Here is a 16,140-nt window from a genome sequence, read left to right on the forward strand (position 1 = left end):
GTGTTTTCCTTCCAACATTTTCTCACCCTACCAGATGCTCCCCCCGAGTAATTGGGATTCAGCTGCAAAAATACCCTTCCCATGAGCATGCCCTTCCCATGCTCCTGCTGAGTTTTCATGACCGGCAGAAGGCACAGTAGGTCTGACGGGAGGAGACAGCCTGAGCAGGAGCTGCTCCATGTTAACTCTCAAAAGGCGATGAAGCACACAAGTTAGATGACTGCCTTTGCGAGCAGAACTAGGCCGTTTGTTTTTACTAGTTTTGCTCAGTTCTTTTGCAAGTATGACTGGAGAGTTCAGATACTTTTTCTTGTTCTTACGTTTAATAATCTCATTTATTTTTCCCTTATTTATTTCTCATTGTACATGTGAATATTTTTAGAGATCAATGCATAATAGCATCTACTAAGAACATTACAGCTTCAAAGGAATAAAGTTTAAAAAAAGGAGTGTGGCAAACACTGGCGGTTAGGTTAAAGCACTGTTCTGGGAACGCTATGCAGGCTATTGACATCTGAGACTCATAAATTAATATTGAGACTTTTTTTTTAAAAAGTATTCTGAGCACTGCTTTTGCTGTGTTTGGAGATGCCATTAAATTTCATCCCTTTAGTTATAAGTAGTCCTATTTAAATTTGGAATAGTGGGTGTTCAGACTGGCATAGGCACACCAATAAATATACATATTTAAATGTTATACAAAATACATGAAACCACTATAACTAACAGTTGGGTTATGCTTCTATTTTTTCCCTTTGAGATCAGAGTGGTTTGCTTGTTTGTTTGTACATTTTCTCAGAGACAAGGTCTCATGTGTAAGGGCTGGCAAGATGGCTCAGTGGGTAAAGGTGCTTGCTGCCAAATCTGATGACCTGAGTTCATGTAAAAGGAGAGAAATGACTCCTGAAAGTTGTCCTTTGACCTTCACCTGCATGTGGCATGCCCACAAGTCCCCTCCCTGCAAATATAATAAATAAAATAAGTAAATGAATAAATATATTTTAAAGTTAAGACCAAAAGAATAGACAGTGCTGATTATTTATAGCCTAAATTTTAAAACTGCTCAGTTGTTATAGAAGAAATTGACAGTACTCAGCCATGCCTTCAGCTGGGCATCGTCTAGAAGTTCAGTCCTCCCAAATCTTCTGGCCACGTCCCCTGATGCCAAAGAGAGTTTTGATGGCCATTGCTGCCATGGAGTGGTATACTGAGGTTGGGGGACCTGGCACATTTCTCGAGCTCAAGGTCCTAGGACCTAATCAGAATCCACAAAGCCCTGCTGGAAGGTCCTGTGGGAGTTCGTGATGGAGTTGTGGGCGAGGGTGGCAGGCTGTAGCAGATATGAGGTGGGAAGTGGGAAGTGGGAAGGCAACTGGAGAAGGGGATGGGGGAGGGTAGACAGGGGAGGGCGGAAACCTCTTCTTACTCACAACTTCCCTTCAGGGTCCCCTTTGCGAAACCTGCATTTGTTCAGGATACCTGTGTAGGGCTAAGGAGAGTGGGCGGTGACCTCTGTCAAATCAGCTGCTTACTCATTGGACTTTTTCCCCGCCCCCGTTCCCCGCCCCCACCCTCGTCCCATCACCGAGTTCTCTCATAGCAACTTAGTCATATTAGCGCCACAGCAGTGATTTCCCCTTACCCTACTTTACATTCTGATTAAACCATGTGGGATTTTTGGGACACAATTTCGTCTTTAATTTCATTTCCTTGAGTGTCTGGGTTTTCCTCTGTGTCTTTGGGCTTTTGGTTCAGTCTTTGACTCTGTCTACTGAGGATCTCTGATGACTTATTAGGGAGACCTGTCGGAAAGGGAGGGCCTGGGCTTTGACTCTCAAGCCTACGTGTTTTGATAAGAGGATTGTTTCTCACCACAGAGTGTCTCTATTGCAAGAACTCTGAAAGAGATGAAGAGAGCCCTTAGCAATGATGCTGACTTCTCGTGGTTCCCGGAGCCCTGCTGAACGGATGGAGGCTGGCCCAGAGCCTGACTTCTGCGGTTCTGAACATGGCCCTGAGCACTGTGTCTGCTGAGGTCATTCACCAGGTGGAGGAGTCTCTTGATGAGGATGAGAAGGAGATGATGCTCTTCTTGTGTAGAGATGTGACTGAGAACCTGGCTCCACCCAACGTCAGGGACCTCCTGGATTGTTTAAGTGAGAGAGGCCAGCTCTCCTTCGCTGCCTTAGCTGAGCTGCTGTACAGGGTGCGGCGGTTTGACCTGCTCAAGAGGATTTTGAAGACAGATAAAGCAGCCGTGGAGGACCATCTGTGCAGAAGCCCTCACCTTGTTTCCGATTATAGGTAACTCGTCAGCTCTGACCCGAGCCGCCCTGGGGGAGGGGGAGAGGTGGTCTAGGTGGGAGGGCAGTGAGAAGACCTCTCGTTTCCTCTTCTCTCTGATCAAACTTCCTATGACACTGCTTTATAGTGTGGAACTTCTGGATTCTGTTGGTTTGTTTGTTTTGTGTTTTTTGGGGGGTAGCCTATTATAGCCCAGGCTAGCTTGGAACTTACTGTGTAGCCCAGGCTGGGCCTCCAATTCATAGCGATCTCCTTGCCTCAGGTGGAATCATAGCTTGTTTGAATTAAAAACAAAATGGTTGTTTAACAGGTAAGCAACTGAGTAAAAGATCAAAATGGAAGTGGACAGGACAGATGGTGTGTGCTTGCCAGAAGGACAGATTGACAAGAAAGGAAGAAAGAAGAAACAGCATAGAGTCACTCTCTCTTGCCAGCCCCTGATGGTGTGGGAGCTGCAATGCTTTGGAAATTTCTGGTACTGAGAAAGGAAATACCAAATCTGAGTAATCTTCCTGCTGTCATAGAACTGCGTCTTTTTAAACTTTCCTCTGACCCTGGCCTGGCCTGCCAAGGAAGTGTAGCAGGGCGGGGTCTTCTTGTACTGTTCCTTCCTGGCTCTAAGGAGCCCAAGTTGGACATTTCTTCAATGAACTACCTTTTAGCCCCCTTGTGGTTAAAGCTGGACCAGTTATCGAAATCCCTTAAGTACAAGAGCCTCCTAGCTGCTCCTTTCCCCTGATGCAGGAGTCTGAGGAAGGACTGAGTTTTCTGAGCAACAAAGAGACCTCGTTCCTCTAAATTGCTTCCTCTTCATCACTTGGTTGTGTAATACGTATTTAGAGATGGCGTCTGTCGTCCAAACTACTGAAGAGAGCGAAGGCAGCATGGGCTTTGGAAAGTGTGGAGAGTTATTGTTGGAATGTCTGTGTTAAACCCCAGACCCTACACAGGCTGAGCCAGTCAACTAGCCTTACAAAAGAAAGAGTAGACAGCTCAACTAGCTACAATGGGTGACAAAGATGGGCAATCCCAGCTTCTCTGGAGACCGAGGCAGGAAGATTGTGGGTCCAAGTAACATAAAAAAGCTCTGAGAAGGCAGAGCGGGTGGGAGGATGTTTGGGGCTGGGGCTCAGTGGTTGGTTGGCACTGGCTTAGGTCGAATCTCAGCACCATGAACAGAACTACACCAGTTGGATGGTGTACCAAGTGGCTTTGTATGCAGGATGCCTGGGATTGTTGTTATTCTTGGTACATGTCCAGCCATGTCACCTCACACAGCTGGGGGACATTAGCTGGGTCTTAGAGACTAGGTTCAGGTGCAGTGAGTGGGAATGGGGTGTCAGGCCCTCTGTCGGAGGCTAGCAATTGGGGTGAAGCAATTGACCTATCCAGCCATCTGTTCAGCTGCCTTCCCATGAGCACAAGCCAGGGAGCTGGCTAAGGGCAAAAAAAGGAATTGAAGACTCTCACTTCCCTAAGAATGGTAGAGTCTACCTGGAAAAACATCCTTCCACACAGTACCACAACGTATCCTGGGCGTCCCAATAAAGTAATGGCTGCTCCAGCTAGAACAGAAGTGACTGCATCAAGAGGGGCTTTTCAGACTAAACATTTGTGGTTGTGAGCCCCATGGTGGATGTCTTTTACTCTTTAAATTAAAATGTGGGCCAAGATATTGGAGATGTTTCTTTGCTTCAGGATCCCAGACTTCAGATGCGGTTCATCAGACAGAGAGTAGTCTGTATCTTTCTTGTTACTCATACGTTTCATTTCACTATTACTTCTGGGGATCTAGGGGTTTTTTCTAGGGGAGCCTCTGCTTTCCCCAGTAGTTTTCAGAGCTGTTAGAAAGGGAAGTACCGTGTCCCTTTCTAAGGGACGTGTGTGGTGGCGCACTCGTGTAGTCCCAGCACCTAGAAGGCAGAGGCAGGTGGATTGGGCAGATTCCAGGCTCATCTGTCTATACAGTGAATGCTAAGCTAGCCAGAGCCACATAGCAAGAGCCTGTTTCTAAAAACCAAACCAACCAACCAACCAACCAGACAAGTAAACAGATAGAGGAAGATGAGTTTTCTATTTGAATTTTCTTATAGTCTCTTGGAGAATATCAAGGTTTTCTGTTTTATAGATTTGGAACATAGTCCATGGGGCAGGTATTAGTCTAACTGTTGCCTTAAGTGAGGTATGGGCTCTTGGATTCTTGTCCAGGTTTACTAAAAAAACTTTTGTGGTTTACAGGGTGCTGCTGATGGAGATTGGGGAGAATTTGAATCAATCTGATGTATCCTCCTTAATTTTCCTTACAAAGGATTACACAGGCCGAGGCAAGGTAGCCAAGGACAAGGTGAGTTGCCTTTTTCTTGGCGCCCGTTTCAGAAGCCACCAGAAGTCGGGCAGGCTCCTTGTGGTATGAAGACAGGGGAGTGGGTAGCCTGCTGCCGTGCTTCCAGGATTCAGACGTCTGAAGTGATTTTTCATAATACTGGTAGCAAGAGAATTGGTTTTTAATTAAGAATAGGTTTGTATTATCTCCTCATGTGGTCTTGGGTGTTTTTATGCTTAGATTTGATCCTGATTTCTATAAAATTGACAGACCTGGCTTATATCAATTTTCTGATTTGACAGCTCTCTTCTGGGTTGGGCAACCTAGCTGCTTATGTGGAGTAGAGATCTGGAGGACTTGCTGATCCTCTCTCTTCATGCCTGCCCACCAATGTTTATTTCCCTGGACAGCCTGTGGAGGTGGTTTGGTGTAAAGGGGCTGGCGTGTAGGTCCTTCTGACTCATCTATCTGGGAAGTGGCTAGTGTAGGATTAGAACTGTTGGGATTGTTGGAAGACTGTTCCAATTGCTGCTGACTTCACCCTTTTGCCTAAGCTCTGGGTAAGCCAAGAAAAACCTACATCTCTGGTGGTGACAACAGGTCTTCCTGGTAGCTACCCTACTTCTAAGAATTTCCTCAGGCTCCCTCATAGATATAGGAATATGGGAGAGCAACGCATTCCCACATCAAATGTAGAGTGAAGAAGAAAATGAAAACAGGAATCTTGGTGGTGGGGGGAATTGCTGACCAACTCCTTCCACTTACATAGGATCGATTACGCTTATTGTCCTTGTAAAATAACGAGAACAGTTAAGTAACCAAATGTTAATCATGTGAGCAGAATAAAATCCAAGCTTTTGAAATATGGTTCTTTCATGATCCTGGTGGTTGAAGTTGAGTGAGTGAGTGAGAGAGCCCCATTCCTTCACACAGCCTCCCTGTGGGTCAGGATGATCCGAAACACTGAGCATTGGTGAGAATAGTTTTAGAACTCTCAAGTGGCCTTATGAGGATTCCTTTTATCAGTCTTTTCCTTAGCTACAGTCTCTTTTCAGACACACGCACACACACACGCACACACGCACACACCCCACTCTGGGAATCCCTTGTAGTGTTTACTATAATGCCGGCCTGGATTTTTGTAAGAATATTATCTCAGGACAAGTCCCTTCTTGGGCCTGATTGTTCCTGACTCCATGTTGATGTGAGACAGCCCTTGTATCTACCTGTCCCAAACATGAGAACATGTTTATGACCAAAGGAGTTCGCATAACAAACAGACAGATTCTCATGTAGTCCAGGCTGGCCTCACTGTGTAGTAGAGGATGGCCTTGAAACGTCTGGTCTTCCTGCCTCTGTCTCCTGAGCGCTAGGATTACAGACATTCTCCACCACGTCTGGTGCTGGGGAAGTCGAAGGCAGCATGCACAAGAGCTAGGCAAGCACTCTACACCAGAGCTCGAGCTCCAGCCCCCATCTCTTTGAGTCAGATTCAGAAGGGTTCTTTGTTCTGGATAGAGCTGTCTAGATTGGGATAACGAGTCACCCCAAGGTCTCATCCTGTCACCTTCTCCTGTTCTGTCCCAATGGTCTAGAGTTTGCACTGGGGACATGTCAGCTCCACTCACATGTGTTTCTTGTTGTTGGCTTTTTTAGAGTTTCTTGGACCTGGTGATTGAACTGGAGAAACTGAATTTGATTGGTTCCGATCAGTTGAATTTATTAGAAAAATGCCTGAAGAGCATCCACAGAATAGACTTGAAGACAAAAATCCAGAAGTACACGCAGTCCAGTAAGACATTTTGGCTTCTCAGTGGTCTTTTGTACTTTACTCTGTGCATGGTAGCCGTGGTCTATGAAGATTGATCTGTTGGATGCGTGGCTGAGAGAGTCCCAGCCCCTCTAGGCTGCCAAGAGACCACATTCCCTTTTTAGCCTTCATTTCCCAGTATCCCAACTCTGCTGGCAAATCTCCTGCTGAAAATTGTCACCAAGCAGTCCTTATCATTCTGGGCTTTAAAGATGTCTGTAGCTCGGCTTTTAAAGGGCAGAGAGGCTGTGAACATTCAGGACTTTGTAGGGTGAATCCTGTTACCCAGCTCCATGTTGAACCTGATGACCACCATTTAACTCTTGGTGGTGTCACTGGATCTGATTACTGTCCTATATTTGTGCTGTTTCATTAAACCTCATGGAAAAGGTCACTTTTGATTTCTTTTTTTTTTCTTTTTTTCGGAGCTGGGGACCGAACCCAGGGCCTTGCGCTCGCTAGGCAAGCGCTCTAACCACTGAGCTAAATCCCCAACCCCCACTTTTGATTTCTTTAGTAAAGGGGGTCAGCCTTCTCCCTTACACCACCTTGTAACAGCATCAGCTTGCCTTCTCTATGGAAAGTCACTGTCTCTATAGGGTCACGGTCTAAAGATCATGACGAAGACTTGCTAATCTGCATGGCAACCTGCCCTCTGATAAAGAATCAGAAAGAGGAATGGTACTTAGTTTTCTCTTTAATTAAAAAAAATATATACACATATAATGTATTTATATTATATAAAATATGTAATCTATTACATATCTTATTTATAAAATAGTATAAAATATAATACATATATAATATATTGTGTGTGTGACCCCACACATGTACACATGCATATGTGTGTGCACTAACCTGCTCATGAGCCCCATGTGTGAGTTGTTTCTTTCCTTTCACCATATGGATCCTGGGGTTTGAACTTAGGTCACCAGACTTGGTGGCAAGTGCTTTTACCTTTGGAGTCAGCCCACCAGCCCTTTCAGTCATCCTAACCAACTGCAGAAGAGTAGTCTAATTGTGTTTCAAATTCAGGCAGGTGCAGGTTGAAGGTATTTTGAAAGATGATGGTTGTCTGGAACTGAAGAAGCATCAATGAAGACTTACTTGATAATTTATGAAACTTAGCCCCTTTCTCTGTCTTCGCAGGCCAAGAAGCAAGATCAAATATGAATGCTCTCCAGGCTTCTCTCCCAAAATTGAGTATCAAGGAACATTTATATAACTCAAGGGTGAGTCTGGAGCCAGTGTGTGGAATATCAGCATGAACCAGTTCCAGAGATGTAATAAAAATATACACCGCATGTCATATGTTGTTATAGCTAAACAAATTCTGATAGGCGTGTGTTTGGTAAAGAATGTGTGTGACTTCTTATGATTAAACCTTAGTAATGTTCAAAAATATATTTGGGGAAAGTTATTAAATACATAGTAAGAAAATAATATATATACCCATTACCTAGGCATGACTACTGTGGAATGCTTTCTTTCAGTCTCGTTCCGAATGTAAATATAGAAAGAAAAAGGTAAATGTCCCTAAAGAGATTTTAAAGTTGTTCACTCCCACCTCGTAGAACCCATGTCCCACTTCCTTTCCATTAAGGAGACTATCCTTGACTAGTTTCTCCGATAACCAAGCACAGAGCCTGCCTACTTAAAGTGTCTACTTTTGTACACGTGGTAGCATATCATGTCTGCTCCTCTGAACAGAGAAGTCTTAGACATTGTTCTATATGGTTAATATGAGATTGTTTTTATTTAATCGTTATTTGTACTATTTGGAATGACACCCCCACCCCTTTATTTTCTTTTGTGACAAGAACTTACCTGTAACCCAGCCTGGCCTAAAATCCATTATGTAACCTAGGCCAGCCTTGAATTTCAATGAGTCTTCTCTTGCTTCAGCCTCCCAAGTGCTGACATAGGCATGTCCTGCCAGGAGGGCTCATGGCTTCTATTTTCTGCATGTACTAAAATGTATTCAGTTCTTTCTTGCTGATATGTACATTGCTTCCTTTCCTTTGTTCCTGGAAACGATGCTGCTAAATAAAATTTCTGATTCTTATCTCTCTCTGTGCATTTGCTTTTAAAAAGAATATTTAGAAAATATTCTACTTACTTATTTTAATTTATGTGTATGCATGCATGCCTGCGTGAACTTATGTGGTCAGGAGCCCATTGAGGTCAGAAGTAGATACCACATCATCTAGGACTGAATTCTAGGTGGTTGTGACTCGCCAGGTGGTTGCTGGGAATTGAACCCAGGTCATCTGAAAGAGCAGGCAGCGCTCTTAACCTCTGAGCCATCTCTCCAGTCTTCCATTTGGCTTTTTCCTGAGTGTCATTTTAATTTGGCAAACTTTTCTTTTTTTAACTGAGTGACATAACAGATTTCTTTTTCTGGTTAATGATCATAAATGTCCTATGGTTGTTTATAGTTATGTTCTGAGGAGGACAACTCCTCTTGTGCTTGCTCCTTGGTCAATCTTTTCTTGCGAGAAGAAGAGTGGTATAATATTAACCTTACCCCTTTAAAGCTATGTGGACTTTGAGGTGGGCTTAGACTAGACTGGTTGAATTATAAACCTATTCTATAAATGTGTATCATGAAAACATTCTCCTGACTTATGAGCAGCTTCTCAGAGAACACCAGTGGTAGGTAGCACTGAGCAATAGACTTGCAAAGCTAACCGGCCGTTAAGGAGGGTACTGTCCCACCCCTCACTCACCCACATAAAGACACATATGGCTAAAGCACAGTCAGTCCACACCGACCTCCTGCAGGCCAGCCCAGCCCTGTGCCTATTCTACTCTTTCCCACCAGATCTGTCAACTACAGTCATCCCATTGCTTAGGGACAGCTTTAATTTGTCCTCTAGCCTCTGATAACTTTGGGATTTTCTGAGCTTTTTCTCCCACCTCCTGGGAGACTATTATAACACATGCTGTCATTCTTAGTTAAAATCCTTCCTGTCTTCACCATTATGCTCCTGTTCTGCAAGCACAGCGTCTTCACCGTGTAGCCTGCTCGGAATCCAGCTTTGTGCTTCCTTTCTCTTTACCTGTGCTGAATCTACCAAGTGACCTGCTCTCTCATTTAGTAAGCAGGCTCTAGGACAGGAATCTGGTAACTTTCTCATAAGCTTTAGGAACTGCATATATAACTGGGTTATGTTTTGACTCATCTAAGGCTACATAAGTGCTTCAGAAATTACAGTAGTAACATTACTTGACACAAGAATGTGCAAAAACCAAAAGAAGTTATATGACCGCACTGCAACGCTTTTAAAGTCTAGCTTTGATTTGATCCCTTTTTCAATGGCACATGAAAGTCGGCGTGCATCTGTTCGTGGTGGGGTGGCAATGGTCAGGTTCTGATTAAGTCGTGGATTATTCCAGGGATGGGGGAACCATAGCTTGCATGCCTCTCTTCAGTTTACACAGATGTACTCTCAGACACAGCTTAGTGGATAATGCACTTCTTTGGTTAGGTAAGCTGCTGTTGATCAGATGGCGACAGGAAGTGACGTCATCTTACGGAAGTCCCACCTTCTGAGAAGAGAGAAGGGTTATTTCAGTCTTTCAGGAGTGGTTCAGTTCTTGCTGTCATGAATCATACACACATCGCTGGTTTTGTGGCTCGGAAAATCTCTTTTTCGAAAGCCGTAATTGGACTTTATTTATTTAGTTTGTGGTGCTGCCAGTTGTGCCCAGGGCTCTGGGTACAGACATTTATGAAGCACTTCCACACATGCTAGACTAAGCTGGGAGTCTGTGAATATTTAAACACCATCAATACCCTTGTCAGCTGAAGCTGGTGAGACCGCAGGCTTGATTCTCAGCACCCACATGTGTGACGTCTCACAACTGTCTGTAAGTCTAATTCCAAAGGATCTAATGCCTCTTCCCATCTCCATGGTCACCAGGCACACACAGAGGCATGTAGATGCATGCAGAACCACTCATCTACATTAAAACAAACCTCACATCTTTATGATAGGTACCATTCTGTTCTTACCCTCACTTTTGCACCCAAGGGGCAGCTAGAGAGGTTAAGGACTACAAAGGAATGAACTGGCTGACTTGGGATTCATAGACAGAGGTTTAGGGTCTAAAACTCACTCATGCCTGCAGTCAAGCTGTGCTCTGCCCCATGTTAAAGGAATAGATGGTAGTCTCGGGTCCCAGCGTCTTCTAAGGTGGGACCTTGCAACACACATGTAACAGCTGGCTTAGAACTATTTTGAAGTGATATCCTATGTATTCCTAATGTTTTCATTTCTTATTGAGAGACTTGATTTGATCCTTGACAGTATGGTGTGGAATTTATGGAATTAACAGTCCCTGCAGTTCATTTTTAGGTAACCGCGAAGGTGATATTTTTATTTTCTCCCCTGTGTAAAAATATCAAGCTATTTAAAGAGGTGTAATATAGTGAGCCTCTGAAGAAACTAACACAGTGTGACCTTCTTTTTTATATTTGAAGCTCCAGAATGGGCGAAGCAAAGAGCCAAGATTTGTGGAACACCATGGCATTCAGAGTAAGCCACCAATTTCTTTTATCTGTTCTTTATAAGTGCTTAATAATTTAAGTAAAAGGAGCTGGGGTATATAGTTAAGTCATAGAGCACTTGCCTAGCATGAGTGAAGCCCTGGGTTTTATCCTGGCAAAAAAAAATTACACATCGTGGTGTGTGGTGTCCATGGTTATTGACCTGGCCGCTAGCGTTGAAGTAGAAACTTCTCTTGTGCCTAGGAGTTCAAGACCAGCCTCCTTAGCCAAATAGTGAGACCCTAGCATCTGCAAAAGAGAAAAAGAAAGAAAAGGAAGAAGGAAAAGTTCCATTTTAGAGCTGGCTACTTCTTTTAGTCACATGTTCTAATTAAGCTCTGAAAGAGCAGTAGGCGCTCCTGAGACGCCCTCCTGCTTTGTACTCCCCGTTACTCTCTGACTTAGCTCATTAGAATCTAACAGCACTGACTGATCATCAGATACGTGGATCGCCTGGGCCGTATCTGGGAGTGATGGCATGTGTGCTTCTGAAGTAGAGCTATAACCAGACCATGTTAAACAGTCATCCAACCATGATAATCAGGCTCATGAATGTTGTTGTAAAAATATAAAAAAAAGGGGGGTTATCTTTTATCCCCACTAGGTCCGCACCACGGTGCCCCAAGATATCTGCTAGACATCTTAATTCTCAGTCAGCAAAGCCTCTCACCCGCTTTGCTCCATCCCATATCACACTGCCGAAGGCCTCTTTCTTTGAGCCTGGTAGCAATCTCTCTCCCTATCTAGTTCCCAAGGCAGGTTTCCATGCCAGAAACACACATCCCAACTCTGCAGCGGCCCAGTGACTCCTGCCACCACACACTTTCCTACATTCAAACCGTCACATAAAAGAACACACAACACAATAACCTTTGACCCAATTGATAAGATATAATTGCCCACCTAAACATACAAAGCCCAGTACACATCCATCCCTTAAGAACATTAATAACAACCTGTAAATACACAGAGTGGAATGTTAATGTCAGCCTCCGTGTTCTCTCTGCAGTGACTACCCTGTCTGTCCCTCCTGTCTCTCCTCTTTCCTTTCCAGTCTCCTCTTCCTTCAGATTTTTCTCCCTCCCATCCTTCCTTCTCATTCAATGACAGGCCTTCTTCTACCCTGAACCTGCCCTCACCTGTATTTTACAAATTAAATGGGGAGAAGGTTCTGGTGAAGTCACCTGAGTCCTGAGTATGTGACTAGGCAGCTATCCTTGGGGTAATGGAATTAGCATCAAAATACAGATAACTCCAGGGCAAACCACAACTCAGGAAACCAAACATCTAGCTGCAGGAAGAAGAAAGGCTAATTTGGAAACTCCCGAGAGGACAGTCTCTTCCATAAAAAGAAAAGAAATGCAACTAAAAGTCTGTTCATTTTAACCTACATGGCTCCTTCTTAAAACGTTATAGCACGTTAGCCGTGGCATTCTCAAAGTCTTTATTAGTCTATTATTTGTGGATTTATTTATTTTTACATGTGGGGGTGGAGATAGAACCTTGCTATGCAGCCCTGGCTGGGCTGGTATTTATGATGTAGCTTAGGTTAACCTCAAACTCACAACAATCTTCCTGCTTCAGTCTTCTGAGGGCTTGAACTATTGTGATGTCCCACCATGCCTGGCTTAGAACATCATTTTAAAAAAATATTTATTTATTTTACTTATGAGTATACTGTAGCTGTCTTCAGACACACCAGAAGATCCCATTACAGATGGGAGCCACCATGTGGCTGCAGGGAATTGAACTTAGGACCTTTGGAAGAGCAACCAGTGCTCCCAACCTCTGAGCCATCTCTCCAGCCCAGACCATCATTTTAAAAAAGCATCTCTTTGCTGTACCGAGGCCTTTCTAAATTGAGAGTCAAGACTCAACTTTGCACTGGTGAGGTAGCTTGTGTTGCAAACCAGCAAGGGCTCTATGTCTCGATGGAGGGCAGTGCTACCCAAGAGCCTTTAAGTGTGTTGTGTATGCAGTAGAGGAGCACGGACAGTGTGGGGCATCACGAACATTTTGCGTGGGGCGGCGCCCTGATGGAAGCCTTGTGGGTGAAGCTTGTGTAGCATGCAGGCTGCGTGTGCTCCTGGAAACTGAGAACCATTTCACCCTGGCTAGCCAGATGGTGCCGCTCACGCCTGCCGCTCCCTACCTACCGTTCTTCTCCCCAGAGAAAACTGTTGAGAACAGAATTCGTTTCTGAAGCGACAGCCTGTTTCTTAAAACACTGCTTAGGTGGAAGCGTTAGCAGCACTCTGAATGCTGTTTAAAGTGGAAAAACCGGAAGACCGGGCAGGCTTGCTTAGGAATGTAAAACAAACGTGTTCTTTCCACTGCGATCCTATTACGTGGTCCGGATGAGTACTTGAGGCTCCTGACCCCTGATGACACTGTAAAGAGAGCCATCTATCTGCTTTGACCTGGACTTGACTCACTAATAAAAGGAAATGCATTTGCTCAAGTTTGCCTTAAACTAAGAGGCTTAAGATAATCAAGCCATGTATTCAGGTCAGTTTGGACTTGCAAAAGGCTCCTACTGAAAGGTCATGATGGTGGTGGTAGTGACGACCCCGTTATCACGCTCCTTCTAAGTCTTCAGCCGAGGTGCCATGTCATACGTGTGACTCACACTCGTGTGACCGCAGGCTGTGCTGTGCAGTCAGAGTACAGTCTGCCATTCATCTCACTGCTTTCTTTTCCGTTACAATAAACATCAATTGTTATAGCAGAAGAAAGATCAAGCAAAGTTCCCTCCTCCTAATTTCATACATCAGAGATAGCCACAGTTAATATTTGACTTATTTTATCCCATTGTTAATGTTTATTAGAAAGGGTCTTGTTACATAGGTGGGTCTTTAACAACCGTCCTCTTCTAAACGGCTGGGATTGCAAATGTAGGCCAGCATGCCCAGCTAGTTTGACTTACATGCTTTTATTTTCATTATGCTGTTGGGGATTCAACCTAGAACCTTATGTATGCTAGTCAAGTGCTCACCCATTGATCCCTCAGTGGTTGATTTAAACCTCTTCATCTTTAACCCGAAGTGTACATACACACTACACATTTGTCCCTTAGTGTCTGTAGGTGGTTTATTCCAGGATGCCCTGTGGCTACCACAACTTGCAGATGCTCAGATCTCCTATACAGCAGGGTATAGCATTTGCATATAACCTGTCCACATGCACTCCTACACTTAAGCCATCTCTAGGTTATGTACATGGCTTCACACAATGGACATGCTATAGCTTTTATGCTTTATTCTTTAGTGGACAATGACAAGAAAATGTCTATACATGTTATTCTGTATTGAGTGCATGTTATTTAATCATCCACTTTAAAATACATGTGTTGCATGGATGTGTCAAATGCATAACAATTACTTTTAAACATCGTAAAGTATGAAATCACATGTATCATTATCGATGTAATCAATTTTATGTTTGTGACTTTTGGGTTTTTCCTAGCCTGGGCCAGTGTAAGGATTTAGTCAATAGATGTCTTTGAAATACATTTTTCTAAATTTATGATTTATTTCCTTAAAACTTCTAAAAAGTGCTGGGTGGTCCCAGCATGTGGGAGGCAGAGTTGGATTTCTGAGTTGGAGGCCAGCCTGTTTTGCAGAGTGAGTTCCAGAACAGTCAGGGCTACACAGAGAAACCCTGTCTTGGAAAGACAAAACAAAACAAAACGCAACCCCCAAAACCCAAAGCAAAAGCAAAACCAACCAATCAACCAGACAAACTTCTTTTTTTTTTTTTTTTTTTTTTTTGGTTCTTTTTTTCGGAGCTGGGGACCGAACCCAGGGCCTTGCACTTCCTAGGCAAGTGCTCTACCACTGAGCTAAATCCCCAACCCCCCAGACAAACTTCTAAAAGCACAATTTATCTTAAAGGATTTTCTAGTTGTCATTAGAAAGCTCATCTCAGGGCCAGGGAGGCAATGGCTCAGTTGGTGAAGTGCTGTCTACACAAGCACAAGGACCTGAGTTCACTCTCCGGCACCCACATAAAAATCAGATATGGTGGTGTGTGCCCGTAATCCCAGCTCTGGGGAGACAGAAACAGGGGGATCCCTGGGCCTTACTGGCAGCCTATATAAATTAAGCTTTGGGTTCAGTAAGAGATTCTGTTAAAAAAAGAAAAGGAAAGGAAAGAAAAGCGATTAAGAAAGATGTTTGACATCAACCTCTGGCCTCCACAAGTGAAAGCAGGGCTACTTTGCACCAGCATACAAGCACTGTGTATACACAAATGCACAGAGAGGGAGATGCAGAGGGACCAGGAGAAGGACGAGGGAGGGGGTGCGGTGTGGGGGGAAGGGATTGGTTCAGAGCTGAGTGTGGTAGCACAGGCCCCTAGCACTCCTTAGCCAAAGCAGGAAAACAAGTCTGAGGCCAGCCTGGGCTATATATCAAGAGCCCATGTCTGAAACAAAGCCAAACTCAAAAGAAAACAATGACGAAAACAAACAAAACAAAAACAAACAACCCAGTTCATTTCCCCAATCTTTCAGATGCTGGTAAGACACCCCTCTCCCCTCTATCTTTAGACACCATTTCTCACTTGGCAGCAGTCTTGGCCAGAGACTGAATGAGCTAATGAGATGACAGCTCTTGAGCGCTGAGGTGTGAGCCAGCCGTTTGGTGGCTTCAGAACCTAGTGCTTCCCCCACTTGTGCAGTAAAGTGAGTCATTGTTGGGAGGGAGGCAGGAAGGCAGGGAGGGAGCGCAGTTTGCTGTGGGCCCTGCACTTTTCAGGCTTACTGAGCTCTGTCTTGCTGCTGACATTTTACTTTATCATCTCCCAGGATCATTGAACTATGAAAACATTGGCCATCTGTTCTGTTTAGAGCACACATACATAAGCTTCCCTCTCCTGCACACGCCAACACTCTTCCTTTCAGACGTTGTCCAGAGTTTTGGCCCATGTAGGAAAGCCATAGAGAAGTGACATTTTTGAATTCTCCTTATCAGGTAAAAAGCTTGCCAGCCACCCAGTGGTCACTTGGAGGCCCACTACTTTCACTTGCATGTCTTGGTTTTTCCTACACAGTCCTGGAATAACAGGGCTCTTGAGTTTTCCTTTGGGTCAGGCCATTCCGTGTGAGGTTGGAACTTTGGGCTGGAGAAAGAATAGGCAGTTAAAGAAACG

General features: G+C 44.3%; 1 protein-coding gene across 51 annotated transcripts in view; it reads left to right on the forward strand.

Annotated features, from left to right (window-relative positions):
* Window positions 1–16,140, forward strand: part of Cflar (CASP8 and FADD-like apoptosis regulator) — a 70,818-nt gene that overhangs the window by 16,578 nt on the left and 38,100 nt on the right. For 39 of the 51 annotated variants that reach the window (XR_015628414.1, XR_015628415.1, XR_015628384.1 and 36 more), the window contains 5 exon segments: window positions 1,878–2,304; window positions 4,543–4,648; window positions 6,284–6,419; window positions 7,587–7,669; window positions 10,924–10,978. Coding sequence is in view for 4 of the 51 variants with exons in the window: in NM_001033864.5 (NP_001029036.1) it covers window positions 2,009–2,304; window positions 4,543–4,648; window positions 6,284–6,419; window positions 7,587–7,669; window positions 10,924–10,978 (676 nt within the window). In the remaining 47 variants the exon portion in view is untranslated. 51 annotated transcript variants of the gene reach the window in all.

Source organism: Rattus norvegicus, chromosome 9 (genome assembly GCF_021556685.1).
Source record: "Rattus norvegicus strain SHRSP/BbbUtx chromosome 9, alternate assembly SHRSP_T2T, whole genome shotgun sequence".
In the NCBI taxonomy this organism is placed as follows: Eukaryota; Metazoa; Chordata; class Mammalia; order Rodentia; family Muridae; genus Rattus; species Rattus norvegicus.